The sequence below is a fragment of the Opisthocomus hoazin genome, chromosome 13, assembly GCF_030867145.1.
Source record: "Opisthocomus hoazin isolate bOpiHoa1 chromosome 13, bOpiHoa1.hap1, whole genome shotgun sequence".
NCBI lineage: Eukaryota > Metazoa > Chordata > Aves > Opisthocomiformes > Opisthocomidae > Opisthocomus > Opisthocomus hoazin.
Genome location: NC_134426.1, coordinates 29,705,609 through 29,730,719, shown reverse-complemented (window position 1 = coordinate 29,730,719; position 25,111 = coordinate 29,705,609). Strand labels below are relative to the sequence as shown.

Below are 25,111 nucleotides of genomic sequence, written 5' to 3'. Positions count from 1 at the left end.
ATGAAGAAAAAAAATCTGCACATTCCAAAAAAACAGCCTTGCTGCATGGTCTGAACCTTTTGTAATTTCAACTTTGTAGTTAAGACTATTCACATAAAAATTTCTTTCGTCTTCTGAGCATTCTCATGTCAGACTCCTGTCTTTCAGGCTCTTTGTACATAGCCAATTTATTAGTTTGTAACATCTGCTGTTTAACTCAGCAAACTCAGTTATTTGGGTTATAGTGACCACCAGAGCTACTGATTACAGGATAGGGGCCTCAAGACTAAAACGTATGAGTAGATAGCTTAATTCCCCCTGAAACTTCCTTCCAGGTCCAGCTAAGTTTTTTTGAAAGGCCACATCACAGAATAAGAAAACATTGTGAGTGGGAAGGCACTCCGCAAGTCCAGCCTCCTGGTCAAGGCAGGGTCAACTATGACATCAGACCAGGGCTTTTTCCAGTCAGATGCTGAAGACTGGAGACTGTACAACTCCTCTGGCCAACAAATCCAGAAAAACAATCCACTAAACTATATACCAGAGAGGGGCATAACAAGACAAGAGAATTGTTCTGTTACAAAATCTCACCAACATGATAAATCCATATAGCTTATTCTGACCCACAAGAAAAATCCTAGTATAGAGGCTGGTTGATAGAAAATAAGCAAGGCACTGACGAGCACATGGAAATGGTACAGAGGAAAGGAATGAGATGACAGGAGTGTGAGCAAATTGATTGAGAGTAGAGTATGGCAGAGATATCATATCTATATTGTTGATATCTACCTGTTGCTCACAGCTAAAATACGTACAAATTACCGACTGGTCTATCATCCTGCTTACAAAGCACTCTACCTAATCTGTCCAGATGATGGTGACAGACTTCACTGAAACTTTAAAACAGATTCTTCCTAGTATTTTACTAGGCTTCTGAGAACACTGATCAAACTATTTTTAAGACAGATGTCTTTCAAAGAGCTAATAAACAGCTGAAGTACTTGAATCCAATCCAGGGATCCTATGTGCCTACAAGGCTTGCTGGCCCAAGGCCAAATTCAGTCACTGTCCCTACAGTTCCCAGACACATAATCTCTCTCAAGCTTTCTTGTCTGAGAAAGAATTCACCTGATTTCTCAGTAGCTTTTACACACTGCCAGACTTTTGCTAAATATGATGCTCTGGGTGCTGTTACTCCTTTTCGAACTATGGAAAAGTAAAACTAAGAAATAAATCAGACTTCACAGAGCATTTCTAAAAATAAAAGTTTATTCTTAGCTACAGCAAAAGACACTCTGATCAATGGGAATAAAACCCACAAAATCTATATGCAAAGCCCTTTCATTTGGTAGCAATTCTGCTACCAAATTGTCTGAGGACAATTCTCCTGGTCAGGCCTGCCTTCTATTTCTGTTCATTGACTAGTAGGAAGGATCGCCTTTCATAATACTCCACTTCTCCCTTTCAAAGCACTCTCCCTTAGTTGATCTATTGCTTGGTAACAAGCATACCTGGGAAAGCTTCCTAAACAGCTCCCCTCAGTGTCTTAGGATGCTTTAATTTGCATCAAAGATACTCCAGATTATCTCATGTGAGTTTTTCTTCCATTGCTACCCATCTGTCATTGTTTTCCACAATTCCATTGTGACTGCCAAAATGGTATTTATTTTACAGACTAATTAATTAGCATCTCCTGATGTCAAGGGTTGTCAAGACTTTGGCTGAGAATCAAAATGCATGAAACACAAGTGTCCAGAGCAGCATGAGAAGGGACCCAATCAAGTAACTCTATGCTTACGAGTATGAGAGCTAGGTCTGGTCATTTCTCTCCTGTTTGGGAATGTTTGCATAGGCTGCTGCTGTGTCCTCGTATAGAGCCTACTTTGTCATCTACTGCACTAAGCCACTAACCTTCCATTTTATTGGTACACCCAAAATATTCCATCATCCACTACACTAGTTTCCCAGCTACTGGGGAGAGTTGCACCCAGTTTATTACGAAGAATCAAGGAAGGACAGCTGCTGCTGGTACAGAGAAAAGAGCAACAGGCAGTAACTCAGCTTCACAAGTTAAGAGCAGGGTGGCTGAAAGTAACTGGAAGCTGTAATACAAAGAAAAAACTGGAAAAAGTCAGATTACATTTTTGTGCTGATAATTTTGCTGTGTACAAAAGGGGTAAAAATATCCCTGAGAATGTCTGCAAGATCAAGGCTGTAGCCTTGACGCACATGCAGAACACAGTTCTCAAATCATCCATTGCACAGGGTCTGCATTCCTTTGTTCAACAGATGCTCATTTCAGAATTAAAGCCAGCTTTTTTTAATGTAAACACTGATGGTGTCTCTTTTCCCCAAGAAATTCAGGCTGCACTTAAAAATAGTTTGCTTCACTTGTTCCTGCTGTAGCAGAAACAGCAGGTTTGTTTCAAAACAAAACTAAATCAAATACAGACTATTTTTGTGCTTGTTATGTTTCTTCTCTCTACTCAAATAACTCAGAATTGGCTGGAAGGATCTTGTCAAAGCTATTACCTCACCCACTTCAAATGAAAAGATGGAAGTTGTACCAAGACCCCAAAAAAAGAAAAACCCTGCCTGTCTACAAAATATGTAGGCCAGAAATCATCAGCTGTGAAGAAGAAAGAAATGTTTCTAAGATTTTGGTGTGGTTTAAGCCCAGCCAGCAACGGAGCATCACACAGGTGCTTGCTCACTACGCCCTCGGTGGGACGGGGGAGCGAATTGGAAAACTAAAAGTGAGAAAACTCATGGGATAAGAACAGTTTAATAACGGAAATAAAATAAAATAAAATAAAAATTATAATAAATTGTAATTAAAAGGAAAACAACAAAAAGAGAGAAAAATAAAACCCACCAAAAGACAAGTGATGCAAATGAAAAACAATTGCTCATCGCCAAGCGACTGGTGCCCAGCCTGTTCCTGAGCAGCAGGCCCTGCCCAGCTTCTCCTCCTGATATATAGGCTGAGCATGACATGATATGGTATGGAATATCCCTTTGGCCACTTGGGGTCAGCTGTCCTGGCTGCGTCCCCTCCCAGCTTCCTGTGCACCCCCAGTCTCCTTGCTGGCAGGGCAGTATGACAAGTTGAAAAGTCCCTGACTTGGTGTAAGCACTGCTCAGCAACAACTAAAACATCAGTGTGTTATCAACATTATTCTCACCCTAAATCCCAAACACAGCACTATACCAGCTACTAGGAAGAAAATTAACTCTATCCCAGCCACAACCAGGACAGAATTGTAAGAATCTTGTTTAGAACCTGGTTTGAAAGCCATTCTGAAACCTCAAAAATAGCAGCTGCTCACCAATACTATCGATCACAAGCTTGGTAGGGCCAAACACCCTGTGTTTTGTACCCAGAGCTGGGCAAAGAAAAACTCCTTGACTAGATAATGGCATACAAAAAAATTGACTCCATCCTTTCTCAAAACCCCAATCCCAGACTTCGATTCTGGAGTCTACCAAAGGCTAGAAGAAAAAAATAACTCCCCAAACTTTTCTCTTTTTACCACATCCTCAACACCTCCATTGCTCCTTGCCTGCCAGAAGATGAGCAGAAAAATCACACCACCATGTCACCCAGGGTCAGTAGCTGCATGTCTTAAGGTAGGTGTGCTCTGAGACCTGTATGCTCTTAAGTCTTGCCTCAGCAACCCTAAAAGAACCCAACAGAGGCTGTAACAAAACTAGGCTCCCTTCTTCATACCTGATCAATGGCATCTGGGTTTTCAGAAACATCAAAGATGACCGCTGTGGCTCCTCGCTGTACTGCTCGTTTTGCCTGCAATAAGAAAGACAGCATCCTCAGTCCCACCCAAAAGATGACTTCTTACCTCAAAAATTACTCCCTCTCCTCATCTCCAGATAGCAAACTTAACATTTTTGTGCTTCTGTGTAGCTAAAACAAATGACAGAGTAATTATAAACACAGGAGTTTCTTAACCAGCATCGAATGTGTTTAAACTTCACTACAGATTCTACAATCTCTCTGCCCCTTCCTTTTCAAACTCCTACTTCAACAAACTTTTAAAGGAATTCAAATGTGATTTAGATTCTCTAAAGACTTTAAATGTACAAATTTTTTACAATTAAATTATGTTCTTTTTCTCTATGTTACATGGAAGTGTCATTAAAAACAATCTTCCCTGTGACTTGGAATGGAGAGACAAGCTCACTAGTGTAGAACATAAAGGTGGACCACATTCTTTACATCTTTTCAGTGTCATTCTCACAGTCATGACAAAGTCTAGTATTTCACAATCCTTGCAAAAAGTGCCTCAGAGAATACTGCTCTTTCTGACCGTTAGAGGTCAGAACTGTTGCACACACCACTTCTTAGATTAGACCTATTTAAGTGCAGAGTTTTTCATCATATATGAAGTCAAAACCTGGAGTTAACTAACAGCACAGAGAAGATACTAGAACATATTAAAATCCTCTGGGATGGAGAAAACAGTATTTTAACCACCGAGGCTAAGACAGGGTATTTTTACCATTTCTGCTACTGTGCCTCTGTACGTTCTGTTCAAATGTTGCTCAACGGCTCCACAGAGCAAACATTCCCAGTAACTTTTCAAAGCTCTTACTGACTTTGTTGGATGCAGAATGCAAATAACTATTTCTCCAAGCAATGACAGCTATCACAATCACACTACCAAACAAGAGGACACTGGCTGTTTCATGCAGACTAGCAGAACCTGAACTTAAATTGAGATATAAAAGAAACATATGAAAGTGATAAATTATGAAATATCACTCAGTGTTTTCCAGGAAGAATGTTGGCCAGTACAGAGCTGTTAGTTTGAACACTTACAGATCACTTTCTTTGCTCTATTCTTATTTTTTGTTTGTATTGTAAATCAATCAAGCCCATCAAACAGCACATGAGGGAAAGCAATTCCCAAATAGGGTCTCTGAGTCCAGCAGGTATTTGTCACCTTTGAAGTCAGCACACCTGGCTAATCACAAACAGCTGTTGGAGAGGAAAAGTTAAAAAGGAATCTAGTACACGGTCTCTGTTACCGTGGCCCTGAGGTAAAGGCTCATCCAGGTTTCCCTAGAAGGCACCTTTTACATACATGCAGTGCGTCTAGAGCTGTTCAGGCTATTTAGATTGTTCTCTGAGGACGGTCACTCAACAAGCAAGGCACTTTGATCTCTGAAGCTGTTTTTAAAGAGATTTTTTCAGGTTGGTTCAGAAAAGAAACTCTGAATTTTGTAAACACACCGAATGAGCAGAATACAGCGCAGCCATTCATTAAGTTTTCACCAACAAGATGTAATTTGTATTCCTTACTTTGTATTGCAAAATCAGCTGTTAAGAGATGAAAAGTACTGGGTTCAAAAATCGTGCTGGAGAATATAGCAGCAAGTGGGGTGAATGGTCTGCCACCTGCCCACTTCTGCAAACTTGCTAAGCTAGTTTAACTCCGGCCAACTGCAACCAGCGGCCTGTGCGCGGTCCCAAACAGACACAGGCCCGAGCCGTCTTTCACCAGCAGCGCTCACTCGCCACTCGCGGACGCTCTGCACGCTCGCCATGCCTCTCCCGGGCTGCCAGCCTCCCCGCACACGGCTCTAGGGGCCTCGGCTCTGCCTCTGGGCAGCAGCCCATGCGCGGCCAAGCAGAAACCGCCCCAATGGGTGGCGCAGACCCCGCCCCACCCCCGGAAGTGACGCCCTGCCTGGGGGCGCGAAGGGTGGTAGGCAGCCGTCGGGAAAACGCGGGGTTTTTTTCCCTCGCTCGGGTCTAGATCCGGATCCCAAGCGAAGGGATGCGGTGCTCGCTCGCGGAAAACATGCGGCCTCCCCCCGCGTCACTAGGGAGCCTGGCCCTGCGCCAGACTCCCGGTGCTAAAGAGACTCGTTCGCACAGCGCGGCCTCGGCAGTGGAGGCCGGTTACGAGACGACCCTCCAGCTCCCGAGCACCCTGCGCGGGAAGCACCGGGCAGCCGCGGCGGCGCGCTCCGCGGAGCCCGCTCCCGGGGCCCCGGCTCCGCGGCTTGGCGGCAGCCCGCCTGACCCTCCAGGTTTCGCTGGCAAGAGATCAGAGAGCAGCCGCGAGCGCACCACCGCCTGCCGTGCCCCCCGCCCCCCGGCTCGTGTGTTACACGGCTGCACTTTGTTGAGAAGCAAACGAGTGCGAGCAGGCTGGGGCCTGAGCGCAGGCACTTTTTTTCGTCTGGTATGCATCTCCTCCCCTTCAGTTCGAGATGACAGCCGGGGGTCCGGCGTGCACCTGGGCTGGCGGCCTGGCTGCCCGCCTCAGAAAGCTGCTCTACGCTCGCGAGGCGCCCCGGAAGGCCTGGCTGCCCCTACGGCCCTCCTTCCTCACCCCCCAAAAAACGTGGGACAATTAAAGCTAACACGTCTTTGAAAATATCCTGTCCACTAATCAGTAATCAGGACAGCTTAAAATAACACAGCAATGCAAGTACCACTTAAAATAATGCCAGTCTGTAACAGGCATGTGACTTCACCATTTTGAGCTATTCCACATTTAAAGACTGCCCCTACATCACTCTTCTAAGCAAAGTGGCCAAAACCTAGATCAAAAACGAAGACACACATTGGATGAAGGGGGAGGAAAAAAAGTTGTACTGGTATGTGCTTTACCTTTACAATTCCCGTGGCAAACAAACAGGCATTTTCTCAATTCAATTCCCATGCAACTGACAGAAAGCAGTAAAGGTGCCAGGCATATCCCTTTCTGAGATTATTTATTTTAAACCACAGAAGACAAATAACTATCACTACACAACAGTAGTCGTCCTTTTTTGTAAAAATAAAAACAAAAAAATTGATAACTGCACTTTTAGTAATTCAAATGATCTCTCCTTGTTCATAGTGACAACAAACTCCCAGTCTTTCTTTGCATTCAGAGTCTGAAAGCCTGCACTGCTACAGAGCAATGAACTCTGACCCGTTTGCTCTACATGGCCACTGTATGCAAGCACCACCATCATAACTTTCACTTTTTCTGTGAAGTGCTCCTACATCCCAGTTGGAGCCCCAGGATAGTTACATGTGTTCTGTGTAGGCCAGCAGCTAACTAGATGTCTGACATGCAGAAACACAGGGCTCAACTGTGCACAAACACTGATGTAGACTGTACTAAGCATGCCTTAGTCCTAGAAGCAGGACTGGAATTTACAATCTTCAGCAAGCCCTGTATTGGCAATTCAAAAATTCTTTTGTCCTTCAGTACAAACCTAATAAAATACAAAATATAGGTTAGCTATAAGTAGGTCTTTATAGGACAGAGACAAGTCACTTAGCATGTTATTTGACAAGCACAACCTTAACTCACCATCTGAAATTACTGTCATTTTTGTGGAAGTGAGTTACGTTTTTTTACAGGGGGCAACTATTACTGGCATTTCCCCCTTGTGTTATATGTAATAATGGTGTAAAAAATTGCAATAGTTTGCACTTGCAACCTATGCTACTATGTCCAAGTGCTGTGGTTTGGAACTGCCTTACGTTAAAAAAAAACCCTCTCAAAACTACTTCTGGTGGAACACAGCTGATCAGCAAGGCAGACCTAACAAAAATCTGGGAGTATACAGCTGAAAAAAAAGAGAAATCTCCTCAGTTTCTTCTTTCATTTTTAGGAATGAAGTTCCAAATGTGGAAATTTGTTACACAACCAAGGAGTCCTCCTGTATGCATCTCTTGTCACAATTATATGTGGTAATCCCTGCAATATGAAGAAGGTTCATACTGTTCACACGGCAGCCCTCTCTTTCTATATGAGCTCAAACCAGCTCCCTGACTGTGTACTCCCCAGATGAGAAACTGTGTAAGTCAATCACGGCCTGAATCTCACATTGCTTATTGTATGAACTCAGAGATAGCTCTGAATAAGTTAAATTTCATTTTCCATGTATTAGCCCCGCCTTTAGGTCCCATCAATACTGATTACAATGCAGTGGAAAGGCCCTCACAGGTCTGGACACTTCCAGAAGGAGGAAAAAATCTCCATTTCTCATTTTCAGATCTTATGAGCAGTGGTAACTTTGCACGTTCCTTTCATAGATCAGTTTCAGAATGTCGCAGTAAATGCAACTACAACATTGCCAGAAACACAGGGCCCAAAGAGAAGACAGAGTAACAACAAGCATTTTCACTGGATGTTGATAACAGACTGCCCATGCAGAGGTAGCCTATACAGCACAATTAGAGGGGAAGAATAAATTTTTAGAATTGCTGAAAGGGCAAAGAAACAGGAAGAGGTCCATTTACAGCATGATAACATCATGGACTGGTGATACAGACAGAGCACACCACCTGATAAGGAATAATATTTGTATTTTAAAATTATCCTAGCAATCTGGAGTAACAAAAGCAGTAAATGAAGCACAGAAAATTGCAGTCTGTAACTGCACTGGACATTTTGCAGCCATGTGTTGCAACTATTACAGCAGCAAATGCTAGAAGCTGTAATTCCAGTATTCATTCTAACCTTTTCTTGTGTACTGATTTTACTTGTATACAGATTCAGATTCCATTTGAACTAATGTTTTGTATACGGGTTTCAAGTTCTGTGACTTTTTTTTTACCCCCTGAAAAATACATGCAAAATCAGTTTAGCACAGAACTGCAGATAAATCCCTATTCTTGTTGGTAACAGAATTAAAAGTAACTACCAGATACTTTTTTAAATATTAGTGCCATTAAAAATTAGTATTTTCAAGTCTTCACAGCAGTTTCTGTTGGATTTTTTCTTCTTCATCTGATGTAGTATACAACATCAGAGTGGTTCAAGACATTTCAGTTAATCATAAACCAGGCATGGAACAATTAGGCAAGTTAGTAGTGTTTCCCCTTAGAAAGCCAAAAAAAACAAGCTTCAAAAATCTACTGTCTTGTGCATTAATGATACTACAAAACTAAACGTAATAGCTAGTGTGAATCGGCTGAAAATAAAAAGGACAAGGCAGACAAATGTCTAGGGGTTTGATTTAAACCTATTTGACCTCAATATTGCAGCAGGTCCAGAAGATTAAAAATCACTCCATTGTCAATCTCACAATCCCTGTTCAATCTACAGATCTGAAAAACAAGTAGACCAGAATAAAATAGAGAAAGCAATGAATGATTCTGCCTTAAATGCCCCAAGTCCAGGGCTGTATAACGGAACTGAATCTCTTAGGATGAAATAGTACCGTCAAAGGATGGTCAAAAGGCATCCCTGGTGCAGAGGGAAAGGAACATATACCCTGAATCATACTCCCAACTTCCTAGGTGTGTGCAAGTTGTGCCTGAGAGGAGTCTAGTAGTGCTTACTGACACCAGTCATGACTAAGAGACTGCAGAGAAAGTGCAAAAAGACCTGTTTCTTTTGGATTTTTATTTTGCTAACCCTTTACAGTAAACTTGATTATTTATCACTTGGATTAAGTCATCTGTTCAGTACGGGAGAAGATAACAAAAGCAGATTAAGGCAATCAAGTTCATGAAGAATGCTGTTAAAATAACCAGCAAAGATTTGTACTTGTCTGTATCAAAATACAGAGAATATGCACCTTGACTGTAACTATTGTTGAGTTTTGGCCACTTTAGGAATCTTTTTCAAATGACACCCTAAGTTTTTCTTTGTAAATGAGCATTAAAAGGAGATCCGCCATTTGCTAGACTTCACTCGAACACCTGGTAGACATTTGACTATCTTCTCTAGTTGAATGTTGGATGTAAGTGCCTCTAAGCTAAAATGATAGTGATACAAAACCCAGCTCTGAATTTGCCCTTCTTCAATTCCTTAAACATCACCAGCCTAGACTTTATCAGAAGCCCTCTGCTGAAGAATATATGTGGCTACTTTATACTCGAAGAAAAATGTAAACAGAAGGATATGGTGTGTTTATCACACATTTTAAGATGATTTTTTATTGCAAATATGTAATATTTGCCTCATCTGTGTTTCTGTAGTGTTTTAATTTGCAAAGAGATTATCATAGCTCATGGAGAAGGCCGATTTTAGAGCTTGTTCTTACCTGTTATGAACTCACTGTTGATAAGTGTTACGAGTAAGATGCACATTAAATACTGTCTCAGATTAAAATGTGGAAGAATTTACTAGGCCCTGTAATCTAGAGAGCATGAGAGGAAAGTACCTCTTCACATCTCCAGGCCTGAGGAAATTTTAGTTAGTTTTACCTCAAAGAACACCAGAAAGATTTGAAGAGCTCTGCACACTCCCATCCTGTGGGCCACAATAATACAATAAGGAGGCAACAACTTCCTTGATGAGACAAACTTTCAACCCAAGGGACGAGATGATTATTAAGCAGATGCACTGCTGCCTCTCATTCATTCAAATCAGGTAGGACAGCAACAATCAAAACAGTAAGAAGGTCAGCCACTTGCTGACGTCTAGAAGGACCTCACATGCTTGCAGATATAAACATTGCAAGCATCTCCTCCTCTGCTTTCTAGTATGGCCTCATTCCAATTAATATGTCAGTTATAATGCAACAGTGGAGAAACCAATGTAAGAAGAAAAGCTGCTTAACAGGGTTCCTGTTCAAGAGAAAAATCATACCAATATTAGCCTTTATTCGTGACATTTACTTCTTTGCCAGAGTTAGAACTCCCTCACAATATACAGCTGTACTTACATATGAACATGACACTAATCTAATGGGTCGCAGAGAGTGAATAAATTACAGATGAGAGAAGGACTAAGGCTTGGACCCATAGGTGGGGAAATCAAAGTTCATTAATCACTTTTAGCTGTACCATTTACGTAGACATAGTAATGCATTATACCTTTATTAAGATAGTAACAATACCTTCTGTTGAAAATGGCTATTGGTAGAGCCAGATTACTATTCACAAATACACTTTTTAAAAAAAAAAAATTAACATCCTAGATAAAACTGACAGACTAAAGGGAGAAAAAGATGCTTTAAAAGTACTGGCTACCTGTGTAAACCCACAGATATGTCGTGCTATTCTAACACTATGTTCTCTCAAATGCTCTTACATTTAGAACTATGTATCTGTCTACCTGGATTAGCCTCCTGGATTAATTGGATCGTTCATCCAACTCTAGGAATTCCCTCATTGGAACTTAGATCACTGTAAATAACAAATATTAATTATAACTATGATATGTGGTACATGAGGGAGTTCATTTATTCTCTGAGTTAAGAAAATGACAAAGACAGGAAGGGGAGATGGGGCAATAGTTTAGTTGTAACCAGTACAGATGCCAGTAAAGAGCTTTTAGCAAACTATCACAACTCTATTCCATCAGGTGCCAGCATTGTACTATTAGCTGATCCTCCAAAATGAACAAGAGGGAAAGCAAAAGAGTAAGGATACAGCATGCCAAAGACCATCCTATGGATCCCAAAAGCAGAACATTACTTTCAGTCCGAACTGAGGGAAACAGCACAGCTCCAACGGGTATAACCATGGCTTCTTCCTCTTCCCTTTTCTTCTTTTTTCAATACATCTCATGCTTTTTGGGGCAAAAATATAATAGTTGGGTTGCTCTAACTCTGTGCAGAGATTGTGGAACAAAGCAGTCAAGAAAATTGTTCCATACATCCTTATTTAGCTGACAACTGAGCCAGCCTGACCAAACTTGCATTCCCTCTGTCAGTTTTTGAGGTTTTCCCCCTCAATTTCTCTATGAACTAAAAATCATTGAACTTGAGACATATTTTCTGTTTAATCCAGCTCATCAGATCCACTATTCCATATCAGAACTCTCCACATCATGGAGTTAGCGGTTATTAATCTGCCAAAAGAGTGAGATTATTCAAGCGGCATGAAGTAGAAGCTTTTTGTAGCTAATTCTTTCATCAACTGTCTTTGGTCCTCTGAAATAAGTGGTCAGCCTCTCACACAGTGTATTGTTAACATGTAAGCAATACTCAGTAGCAAGCAACTTGCATACTCTGTGACTCCAAGGAACATGATCTTCAATTAAAAGGTCCAGTGTCTTGCTTTATTGCTCTGGAAAGGTAGGTCAAGGATTTCAACAATCTTGACTGCTAGGGAATACAACTGAAGGGATGAGGTTTCCATCTGCAATATTTCACCAAAATAAATCATGAATATAGCAATTCAGTGGTCATGGTCTTCTCTTGAGCAGACTCAAAGTAGCAAAATCTGTTCCAATAATTTTTAGCACTCACAAACCAACTAATTTGCCCCTGTTTTCTCCATATCAAAATCAAGTGAGACCACAAAGATGTAGACAATATTACCAGAGCTATGATACAGAAAATGCCATACCAGGTTCTAGAATATCAAATTTTCTAGTTACCTTCTGCAGACGTGTCCTCATTTGATTTTGTTTTATTAGCAGAGGACAACTTTGGTGACAAAATAAGCATCAGGAGCCTACATTATCAGGGTTTGACTTCTGCAGAAACTCGTGAGCTTTAAGGAGTCTTCAGTTAAGTGTGGACAAACCCAGGAAGTTCTATAGACGAGAAAGAGACCACTGGTTCTTATATAAAAGGCACGATGAACCTGCAGGTCTTGACAAGCAGATGTTGCCACTGCCAGTTTGCCATTTCAGTCAGCTGAATAGCATTCTGTACCCCAATGCTCTCAAAGCCCTTAACTTCTTCAGAAGAGATGTATACCTTAAAGAACCCTATTAAACCGAGCAGTAGGTATGAACTGCACCCCCATTCTATGGGTGGCAGCTATGGGTGGCAGCATTACATTTCAGTATGACAAAAATGGCATCAGGTGAAGCTAGACAATAAGATCCTAACCTGGTTTTTGGTGTGACTGTGACTTCTGCTTGATATAAAGGTTCTCTCTTCAAGCCAAGTGCAATCTGCTATCAGGACCACGTTAAACATGGATTTCAGAAAGTTCTTTCCACCTTGATTCCATATCACAGCACAGCAGGATTTACAGCACTATATTCACTACTGAAGAAATGAAAGTACTCTGCACTGGAATACTTTAGATGCTCCTCTCCATAACTGGGCACAAAAGAGATATCCCATTAAGGAGGATGAAAAAAAGAACCCCAAAACAGCTCAGCAAAATCTGTCAGTATGTTTGAGAACACCGGTATACTGGCTGCTAAAACACCAACTACAGTGGATATTACTATTCAGATGATTTTGAAAATACATCTGGAACATTATTTGCTAAAGTAAGCATGGAAGTGTGTTTCCTATTGACACTTGACTATCTATAATATATTCAGTTAGCAGCAGCTACTGTTGGGGAAAATAAAATATAATATTATCTCATTAGCATAATAAAACCCATTTCTAGCACAGACTCACAAGTGTACTTGCAAAAGCATGGAACAGCCACAGGCAAAGACACTCCAGTGAAACAGCCTGCTCCACTCTGCTTACCATTGAGAACCCTGCACAAACTCCTCAACACTATGTCAAATACACCTTTTCATTACAATTGTCAAACTACAAAACCTCTTTTTCTCTCAGAGCTGCAGGAAATACAAACAACATCTGAACAACACAGGCATCCCCTGTCTCTCTCCTACACTGCTATCAGGCTCAGTCAATCACCAAAAATACCTTGCTCCTTGAACCACCACTGGAGCTAGAAAGCCAGGCCACAGGCCAATTCTGCAGCGCAGAGGAGGAAGGAGAAAAGGGCATCATCTGCTCTGCAAACAGCAGAAGTTACAAATTAACCAGCTGATGCCTCAGTCCTGTTAATGTACAATTCCCCAGTAATTCCAGAAACTTAACATAAGCCAAGCATAAGCAGGACGCCATTTCAAACCTTTTCTGAGATAATGAAAAAGGAACTTTCAGATTTCTGTCTGAAAGCAAAGGCAGAATATCACAAGATAGTCAAATCCCTGAGTATCACACCAGCATAAAACCTGTTCCCAACTGGAATACCCAGCTGAACTTCTCTGGCACTTTGGGATATGTTTTATATATGTGCCCTACAGATACAGCATTATATGGCATTGCGACAGTTGCTTTATCAATTAGGAAGTATAGAAATAGAAAGTGCAAAGTAGTATTTTTAAATTTAAAAACATAATCACAATTAAAAACCAATATAATTCTCTGTAAAAAAATTTAAAAACTTAAAAAACTATGTACTTGTAGTTTTAAGAAAAATATCACCTCATGCAGTACATAATCACATCAACTATATATACCAATGTGATCCATACCACTCAGTACTGAGGCTCTCAGTCAAAATGCGGAAGAAAAAAAACAAAAGTACCTCTCTTTCCTGGGGCTAGGAGAAACATTGTGATCAGTTCTGAGTATAAACCAAGTAAAAACAAGATGAAGAAGACATTTATTTAATCCTGAACACAGTGAAGTCTGCTGGTTGCAAATCTCTTGTGACACATTTCAGTGTCATGGGACTCCGTTCCCAAAAACCTGCCCTCTGCTACCACAGACCATTCTCCGGGCCAGCAGTCTTGTTGCTATGAGAAGGCACAGTCACAGAGAGAAGGGTGAGCACTGGAAGAGAGCACAGGAAGCTACTGAGGTCTTGAACTCAATGAACATACTCACAGAGAACTAGCACACTCAGCAGAAGTGGGTGGATGCATTCCTGACAATTGATGGTGTTACACAGAAATGCTGCTACATTTTATAACCCTTCCAGCTTTTTCAGGGCAAGAGAATTCCTATATACAGTTACCTTCAAAATATAATGGTCACAAGATGAGTATATTTTGGAAATTATGTACTAAAGAATCACACACTATAAAATACCACTACAGGCAACGCAGATAATTCTTAACTTTATCTTTGCATTGAAGGTGTACTGAAAGTAGATGAACTAGAAACAGCAAACTGTACCTAAGATAATTACATAAATATACTTACAAGCATGCTGTGGTGCTGAGAGAAGTCTTTAAAAAACTGAGATATGGGACAGTGCTGGAGAAGTTGTAAATTAAAGGAACTATTAACCTAGAGCACTGTAAGAATCCATCCCTATAGAATCCAAGCTGTGTAAATATTTAGAATGTACCAAAGTTCCTCCTATCTCAGATACACAAGGCATGTGCTCTAATGGAAAACAACCTTAAAATTATAAATTGGTATGTATATACATCAAAAGAGAAAACGAAGACTTATAAGAAATATGTCTTTCATTTAGAACGGGAGATGTCAAAACTTTCAAAAATTGGAAGTGCTGCAGGAATTCCATCCAATCTCAGTCAATTCAATGGGGAAGTTCAATCCTCCTAAGAAACAAGTTTCACCTTACTGCAGAAAGCTCTTTTCAGGAAAACAACAGTTTTGGGCCATCGTTCCCAACCCACTTTTGGTAAATATTTAATAATTTTAGGAAAGAGGAGAAATTTCAAACAGATTCAGCCTGTGTGAAATTACATAAAGAGTATAGAACAGGTCTTTCAGTAGTCTATCCAAGATAGGCTGACACATCTAAATTAACCAAAAATTATTCAAAAGCCTGAAGAGCTTTGCTCTCATTAATATCATACAGCTATCCTCTATATCTGGAAGGCAAGACAAGATATGAATACGACTACAGCCCACCAAAAGTGCTGAGAAGAAATGAAAGAAAGCATTACTAAGCATGAAAAATTTAGAGTGATTATGGACAATTTTGGGTATATACTTATTTTCAAATGTAAGAAACTGACAGGAATGAAAATTCACCGTGTCTTTTGCTTAGTATCATCTGTCTTGCTTAGTCTCATCCTCAAGTAGCTGGCCTTCATCCATAGGTTGGTACTTACTGTAAACAAGGACATTTTAGAGATAACACAATCATCCTCTGCAGTGATGAAACAGTAGATCCAAGTCTCAATAGTGACAAAAAATGCAGTGCTCTTTGCAGGGTTATTACGTGCCTGCATGCGGTCTGTAAGAGTAAGTTCAGACAGACATCATATATACCTAGGTGAGTTGTCAAGCAGTAAATGTATTTTTACTTCTACGCATATTAAAGTTAAAACACTGTAGTGTATTCCCCTGCAGGTCCTGTCCTCTCTGTCAGGGATGAGCATCTGCATCCAACACTACAGAGTGTTCATGTAATCCCCACTCAGGGACTTCAATCTCTCTGAATGAACAAAGATATGTAACATTCCCTTGGTATCCAGCAGAATACTACTGATTCACTAAGATCCTCCCTCTCCCTTTCCGTCATCCCTCTCCCTCTCTCTCTCCTCGTCTCCCTCTCTACTGCAAGAATCGACTTGGGTATAGGTTCAGTAGTAAAAAGATACATGGTGGGTTAGTATTCCAGTTTATCTAGCAACTTTCCATGGGCTCCCTAATATGACATGGACTTTCTTTTAAACTTGGTTTTGGATTAGATTAGTTTCAAGGTCCCAGACTGCGGTGGGCCCTTGTTGTTTGTTGATTCTTAAAAAAAAAAAAGGGGGGAGGGGAGGAGAATAAAAATGGTGGAGGATTTTTGTTACAAAGGGAAACTGGAAACTTCTCTGCACACAAGCAGAGACATGGCTGTATTGCAGAGGCCTCAGGGTAAGGATTAAAGAAAAACAAAATAGAAACCCTTCCATCTCTAATTAGGGTCTTCATTTGCCAAAGAGCCATTCCACAGCGGGAGGAATTACATTCAGGCCGTTGCTTGGATAACGTCTCCCAGCAGGTTGGCTTCTCAGAGTAGGCTACTCGGAGCCAACAATTTCTGGTTACTTGGAGGCAAGCAGCCTGCATATTGTTTTATCTGGCCTGGCTTTTGCAGACAGTTTTGCTGAAGAACAATCTTCTATTCAGAATGCACAGATAAAAGCTTCACTTGGTTTGAATTTATCCCCAGTTTCTTTCTCCCTTTCTTTTTTTAAACACGGGAATTATAGGTTCTGAAGTTTGCATTATTTCTCTTGTAGACATCAATGTTTTTCCCCCTCTAGCCACTTGATTCTTTGCCAGTGAAGGCTGCTGTCTGGAGTCCAGCCATTCATCAGCCCCTACCTCATCATTAACACTGTGGTGCTGGCGGTCACAGCTCATTGCTGGTGACAGGAAATCCTAACTTGCAAGAGGTTAACCACAGCCCATAAACAACCAGGCTGGCTCATTAGTCCCTTACAGTCAGCTAAAGGGAACCTCTGGAGTTTCAACACTGTTCATGGACTCAAGAGTCTATGCGTTCTGTGCTCTTCGCAAATGCCTTCCCCCCACAAAAAAAAGCTCACTATTTGGATCCTTGGGGCTAAGATCCATCTTTTTTCCTATCCTAGGCTGACCAAGTTCTTTGAGCGTTTTGAATAATTAAATGTCTGTGATGTATTTTAGTAGAGACAGCAGTGCCAGGACGAGGGGTAATGGTTTTAAACTAAAACAAGGTAGGTTTAGGCTGGATATAAGGAAGAAATTCTTTACAATGAGGGTGGTGAAACACTGGAACAGGTTGCCCAGAGAGGTGGTGGAGGCCTCATCCCTGGAAACGTTGAAGACCAGGTTGGACAGGGCTCTGAGCAACCTGATCTAGTTAGCGGTGTCCCTGCTTGCTGCGGGTGCGTTGGACTAGATGACCTCTAGGGGTCCCTCCCGACCCAAAACTTTCTATGATTCTGTTCTTTTGGCTTACCAATTGAACCAAACACCAATGGGCCAACAACTGAGACATTAAGGAACTAGGATACATACATGCTTTTGATATTTTTAATAGTTTTGGTGCGAGTTTCATATCCATATTGAGCAATTCTAAGGCAACAGCTATGGAAATATTGGTAATATATACCTAATCTGCCTAGAGAATTCATACCACAAATATGACCAGCTCTTGACTTTCAAGAAATTGCAAATGGCTTGGTCAGTGCTCCCTACATTGACCAAAAAGCCCACTTCATACTCATTTTGAATTCACGGCATGATCGCTTGACTCATTTGGAGTGGATTCCTTGACCTTAGTGCAAACATTAAATCATCATATAATCGAAACAGGCACCTCTAGATAAAATCCACCTGGCCATCATGAAGACAGAAAGTTTCAAGCAGAAAAACAACTTCTGGCAAATTGTCTTAAAGGAGTAGGATGTGAAGCCAATTTGTCTTCTATTTTTTCTTTCTTCCCTTTCCATCCCGTGAAAATCATTGCAAAACATTAACATTTGCCCTTATGTCTGCAATTTCTTATGATCCACTGTTTTCTACCACTGCTGATTGTATCTGCCCATCTTTTATTCTGAATATCAGAGTCCCTCTGATGCAGCTCTGGGTACATTCCCCCGTTCTCCAATTTCTTTCAAAGCCTTCTGTCTCTTAGTGCACCAAAATTGGGTGTGTCACCCATGTGAAGTCCTAAATAATTTCACTCCCTGCGTCCATATCTGCTCCTTATTTTCTTAATTTTCTGATCCATTTATCTGATTCTGCTTGCCAGCCTTTTTTTGTGCTCATTTCTATACTCCAACATAGCTGCACTTACTTGCCCACTCATTTTTCTGCTTCAAACTCCATTTCTGCAGTTCTTCCAACATGTCTGCCATTGTGCATTTCTCCTGTTAGAGAAATAGGTAGATTCTGCATGTAAAATAAAAATATCTCTCAATGTTTGAGAGGCTCACAACACACATAGAATCATGAGGGTCCAAAAAATAAAGACACACAAAATATTTTTTTATTATTATCATTAATATTATTATTGTTGTTAGTATTATGTGGGACATATCTTAAAAAATTGTTCCTTAGTCTTTACTCAGCCTGGACTGCCATTAATTTCACGGGGAGTTCTGACTGAGCAAAGACTCCAGTAACACATGTTGTGCAACAACAGCTGCTTCTTTAGCTTAAGGGAGAAGCAGCTGTGTCCCACAGTTGGTTGGAAAGGAGTGAAGATGGTGGTCGGGACTGCTAAGGACTCAACTCTAAAAGTGGACATTTATTTAAAGTAATCAATCCAACAATAGCAAATCTAAGGAATGCCCAGAGGGAGAAACATAAGAGACAGCCTTTCTTCATGAATAGCTGTTGCTTCTCTTAACTGCGCAGTGAAAACAAAAAGGAAGTTAGTAAAATAATACAGTAACAGATTGCTGGCACTAGTTGCCAATGGCAAGGGCCCACGACCAGTCATGAATTAACACCTGATAGAAGTACTTCTTCTAAACTGCATAACCTGATTCAGCCCTTGTTTGTCCATTCCTTTGAGCACTCCCCTCTTTGGCTTTGATCCAGTTCTTTTCTTTCCTTCTACATCTTTCACCATATGATCCATGTACAACGCAAACCATTCCTCTGTCTCCAGAATTTAACTGGCTTGCTTGTTAGTTCTCTTACCTGTGCTCAAACTTTCCCTTCTCTCCCCAAAGGGACTGCTGAAATTAAGGTAAAAAGTAGTCATGGAATGAGAGGATTTAAAGAGGAAAGACAGGAGAAAGGTACATATGAACTCCAGACTTCAACTATACTGATGAGACTGCTGCTTCATGTCGCGTCCCCACGTTCTCTGCAGCTAAACACTCTTACATGCAACATTTCTTTCTTTTTCTTCCCCATTTAAGTCCCTTTTTTAATCTGTTAAAATAGGCCTGTTGTTAGAGTATGGCCTGTGGAAGATGGAAGAAGAGGCAAGGAGATGGGAAGCAGAAATACACTGAGGTTTTGGCAAAAGCATTTCACTTTATGTGATTTGTTGTTGTTGTTCAAAAATACACATTTGTCCCTATCAGGAAGATTATGAGGACTGACTATTTCTGTCATCATGAAAATCCAGCTTCTTCTTGAAAAACCATATATTATCCCCTCTTCTGACCTCCTCCATGCAATTTTGTTAGAACTCCAGAAATCTTTCTGTTGATATGCTGTAGAGGTCTGATCACACTGATCAAACTGGGGAAGTAAGAAACAAGAATGTCAAAAGATAAATGACACCAAAAATATTTGCTCAAATAACAGTACCACTTCAAATATAATCTTTTAAAGATGTTTTATGTTTTTTTAAAATGGATGTTAACATTTCAGGTGTCCTGGACATTATAAACCATGATGAAGTGGGGAACAACAAGAAACAATCAGTATGATACTACAGTACTTATGTTCTTCTTTGGTGCTTCAGAAAAATGGTAATTCTCTGTTTCTCAGTATATTCTTTAGAACAAATACAGTAAGAAAAACACAGGCATGGCAGGGATTACAGTTATATATACTGCTTCTTTTCACAGTTAACTCTAATTTTAGGCAGTGCTAAGACAACAGACCATAGAAATGAAAAATTTAAATGCAAAGTTAATGGAGACTCTTAAAGAATGTGACTGATTCAGAAGTTCAGAGTCTTTAATATTAGCCAGGATGCTTTTTTTCCTCCTCAAAACACGTACTGTTTTTTCATTACAAAACAATGGCATTGATAAACAATATAGCTTGTGTTTTGATCAGAGTTTTGGCATGTTTTGCATGTGCAATGTAGATCTATCAACTAGTCCACAGCCAATGGAGTCAGGTCTCATTCAAGAAACTTCTCTCTGCTTCATAACAACTTCCTACTTAACACAGAATGTCTGAGAGTTCAAAACAACCAATACTAGGTTTCTACTGCTGAACAACTTTTCTCAGTCTCTAGTTTGACATGCATGTAGGCCAGCACTGCCATCAGAAAGAGCAGTCCCTTTACCCTCCTCCTCTTACTTTTTCCTACTTTCACTGGACACTATGCTGCCAACACAAACCTTCGGGTAGCCACACAGTGAAACAAACCAACCAGCCAACCAACAAACAAACCAACCAGCTTGAAAGCCACTCATACTATTACTTTTTGGCCAGATAAATTAAATTTTGAGACTACTGCCTCAAAATCAATTCCAAATGCTTTTCAGATGCTGTTTACAAAGAAGAAAGATGTGCTGACAAACAGACGGCAGCAAAGGTCCCGCAGTTGTGGAACAGGTACCACAAAAGGAATGCCAACTATTTCAATGGATGTAAGAAGTTTTCCTCAAGTGACAGCATCTTCTACTGCATGTGGCACAGGACCTATCACAGCATGGGTTACCACAGCTGTCACTACCAGTGGAAAGTATCTGAACAAGCAAAGTTTTGGAAACATTGAACAATGGTTTTAGACATATCTCTCATTAATTTTAGATCTTAATCTACTGCATAGCTCAGTCCTAATTTCTGAAAAAGTTTAGCATGGAAGAGCATTTGCCTAAATTCCATACGTATTTCTACAACTGAACTGAATCAGTTTCTACAGGAAATTATCCAAACTGTATATAAAACTATTAATGTTATACAGAAACAAAAGGTATTCTTATATAGTCACTGCAATTCTAATTTGTATATGTAACTGTATGCTTAATTTAGGCTATTAATATAAAGGTGTAAGTTGATTTTGCTTAATTTACCTTTCTTTTTTTATTACTTTCAGTAACTCCAAAAGAAAAGGATTAAAATCGACTCCCCAAAGGCACTCTTGTTCCTCGTCTTACAACAGATCACTCTTTATTCAGGAACTAAAATACCAACACAGCCCCATGAATTCTCATTTGACTGCCTTATAAGAATCTTCACATTTAAACTAAATTGTCAAGACAAAAGGTTAGGAATCACAGTTAGACTGTTTAATGCAGACTCAGGTTATGACGATTTTGGCCTCAGCCTAAGTAGTATAATCACAATGATGAAGTGGCAAAACAAGAGATTCTAATAGTTATTATTTGTGTAAATGTTTTTGTAAATAAACTCTTAAAAGAGAGAAAAGAAGTGAATGGATACTGGGAGAACTGTTAGGAATTTCCTCATATTACAGATTCCTTTGATCTCAAGAAAACAGGAAGCTGTAGTAGCAGGAACATCCTCTCTTTGTTAGCTTCTACTCAGATGTACATCCTCATATACACACATCCTATTAACACAGAAGAGTCCCTTCACCAGTCCCTGCAAGAGAAACAAGAACAAAATGCTTCCCTGTGGACTTTCAAGCCTGCAGAAAGGGAAGAAGTGCTACTTTAAAGCAAATCTTCAGCGTTTTCTCACTGTCTATCCTGAAATAAAAAAACAATGGCATTGCTGGGTTGTATTTCACTGTCTTGACAGATGTCATTCACTTCAAAAATGACTAGGGCAGAGGAAGAACAGGGGGCTGCATACTGGAACGTGCAGACATATGCAGGTGCTGTCGTCACAATACAGTGGATGCAGGCATGCAACAGGTATTGTAGGCAACACTGCTTTTCCCTTCCTTCAGAGCAAAGTTACACTGCTGGAGCTCGTGCGCCAGCAGGCAAAGGAGAAGCAGTCTCATTGTGCTGTATGCAGAGAAGGCAAGAATTCCAGGAGGGGAAAGGTTCCCTTTGAAGCACATGGCACTAAGAGCTTCCCAGTGACCATGGCAACAGCTCAGTGGGTTCCCAGCCTGAGAACCAAGTTACTACAGCCATGCCTCAAAAACAAAAACAGTCTGAAAGAAGGAAAGAGAGAGGGGGAGGTGGGGTCGGGGGTGTGGGGGAGAGAAGTTGGAGCAGAATTAGCCTGGCAGAAACTGAGCGGCTCCCTGGCAGGCAAATCCAGCCAATAATTCTGGTCGGGTTCATGGGGTTTCCTTTTCATTTCCAAAGCTTTCTTCTTCCTCTGTCATTCCCCTTCTAGCCCTATTCAGGAGCTCATGAGATCAGTAAAACCCAGGCCTTTGCTTTGCCTGCATGCAGCATTGCCTCAAACAGGGCTGCACTGTGATCAAAGGCAATGTTAAATCACAGCTGCCACACACATCCCTTTTCCAACCAGCGTCCAGTTTTCACGGGCACTCTCACAGGAGATACCTTTTTTAAACTCTTTCATTTCCTTTACATCATATAAATCTGACTAAGAAGGATGAGCAATTAAAAACTCTATATGGGAATGGACACACTAAATTCTGTACAGCTACCAATCCCATTTAGCACATGGAAAAACAAATGGAGTGAAGCTTCTGAAAACACAGACCAAGGTTTTACTAAAAACAAAACAAAAAAAACCCAAACAAAACAAACAATAAAACCCAAACCAAAACAGACCACAACAACTAAAAACAACAATAAGAATAAAACCATACATCTTTGTACCAGATTTGTGTGTCATGGAACTTAGCTCTACAAACAGCTTTTAAGTAGTCTCTATATTCCACTTCGCAATATTCCAAACTTCCCACAATATCATCTCTATTTTCTTTCTTTTCCTGTACTATTAAACTAAACAAAACCTCATAATTTATTCCTTCATATATACATGTATTCCACCGTACAGACACAAGCAATAACCTTTTTGCTTCTACTACTATATTACCCCAAAAAACTGTTCACCAGGTTTTAGTGACATGAGTTTCAATTGGCTCCCTTAAAACTGGACTTACAAATTTTTTTTTCATTTGTCTGAGCTTTTAAACACGTTCATTTATGACAGGCTGCAGCTGACAAGGTTATCCATTCCTTACATACATAAGAAAGATGGACAAAGTAGTTGTCAGCTAAGCCAGGATAACTCTTCATGTGTATCCTCTTAGTTCATAGCAAAGATGAGGGTATGCAAACTAGCTTTCCCAGTGAGAAGTGTCCAAATGAAACAGAATTGCCCATGTGTGCCATAAGCTGGAAAGGGAAGTGCATATACAGACAACTGCCCTGACAGTTTTTTTACTGTGCCCTAAATTGTTGAGGCAGACTTTCAATTACGCCCGTGACATTATTAAAAGAAAGTCCTTCTCTCACCTTCCTGGCACTAACTTTATTCTTATTATCAAACCAATAGCTAATTGATCCAACCACATCACGTTCCCAACATACAAGATTTGGCTTTCATTTCACAGAATGGCTTCTAATGGAATTAAGATCTAAGAACAGATACTAGAAGTTCCCAATTACGGCATCAGGAAATAAATGGGAACGGAAAAGGGGAGATATATCTGCTTCCAGCAGGATATAATTGATCACACAGTCGGACTTCACTAGACAAAGCAGAATTCCTGTGGTCTAGAGGTTCAAATGCCCTATCTACTCAATTTTATGCACTCTACTACATCTTTTAAGGAGGTAAGAATATTCACATTCAGTGAAGTCTTACTGTTACCCACTTGAGCATTTTATGCAGATGTGTATGTAACAAGGGGTTGCTTTGCCATTTATCTCACGTGCATAATATCTGAATATCAGCAACACCAGCAAAGCTGAAATGCAACAGGTCATATATCCAAGAGACCAGTACGTTTCTGAAATGTTGCATCAGCCCTGCATCTTGGAATATCCACATTATCTCTGCACTAGATGTTGCAGTTGGGAAGGCCTACTTTACAGAATTATGGAAAAGCAAGAGCTTACCACAGCTCTACTGAAAGACAAACACAACAATTATCTGGAAGATCAAATAGTGCAGGACGAGCCACTTGGGGGGCAGGATTAATCAAACTAAATGAGGAATAAACAGTAGGCTTGCACTCCTTGATTTCTTCCTCCTTTTCTAAATGGAAGAAGTTCTATTTCCCTGCCCTGTTCCAAGGGCACCTCTCTCACATTTTTTTTCCTTGTCCTTTTCCTTGCCTTTCTCCTTTCCTTGCCTTGCCTTTTCTTTTTCCATTTCATTCCACTTTTCCTCTCCTCTGCCCTCCCCTCCCATCCCTCCCTCCCCTCCCTTGTCCTCTCTCCTCTTCCCTCCTCTCCCCCGCCCTGGTCCTCCTTTCCTCTCCTTCTGCCCCTCCCTTTCCCTTTCTCTTTCCCTTTCCATGTTTTCCTTTAAGTCAAACAGCTGCAAAATCCTAAAAACAACCAGAAGAGGACACATATATACATGCAACAGGTTTGATACTTACCCAGGCAAAACAGCTTACAGGCCAAACTCAATACTCATGTAGCCATTTGTACCAAATTGCATGGAAACCAAACTTACCAGACACCCAGACAATCACAGTGCAATTTGTTCCCACGGGTAAGATAACCAGGCTGACTTAACTGACAGACCTGCAAGAAGCTCATGGCTGATGCTCCTGCTGCTATCAGCACTCAACAATATTTCAAGAATTCTGAGAAGTCCTTCTAAATCAGGACATAACTTGAACATAGGGAGGACTGAGCAGAAGGGCTGCACAGAAAAGACAGTGAGGAGAAACTACAGCAGCAAGCATGAAATAGGTGACAAACAGCCCAGGAAGTGAAGGATAAATGGTGACATGGAAATACAGAATGAGGAGCTGCATTACAGT

General features: G+C 40.6%; 1 protein-coding gene across 1 annotated transcript in view; it reads right to left on the bottom strand.

Annotated features, from left to right (window-relative positions):
• Nucleotides 1-25,111, bottom strand: part of ZNRF3 (zinc and ring finger 3) — a 93,142-nt gene that overhangs the window by 11,417 nt on the left and 56,614 nt on the right. Inside the window, exon 3 of the mRNA XM_075434821.1 lies at nt 3,710-3,784. Within this exon, the coding sequence (XP_075290936.1) occupies nt 3,710-3,784 (75 nt within the window). The remainder of the gene's footprint in view (nt 1-3,709; nt 3,785-25,111) is intronic.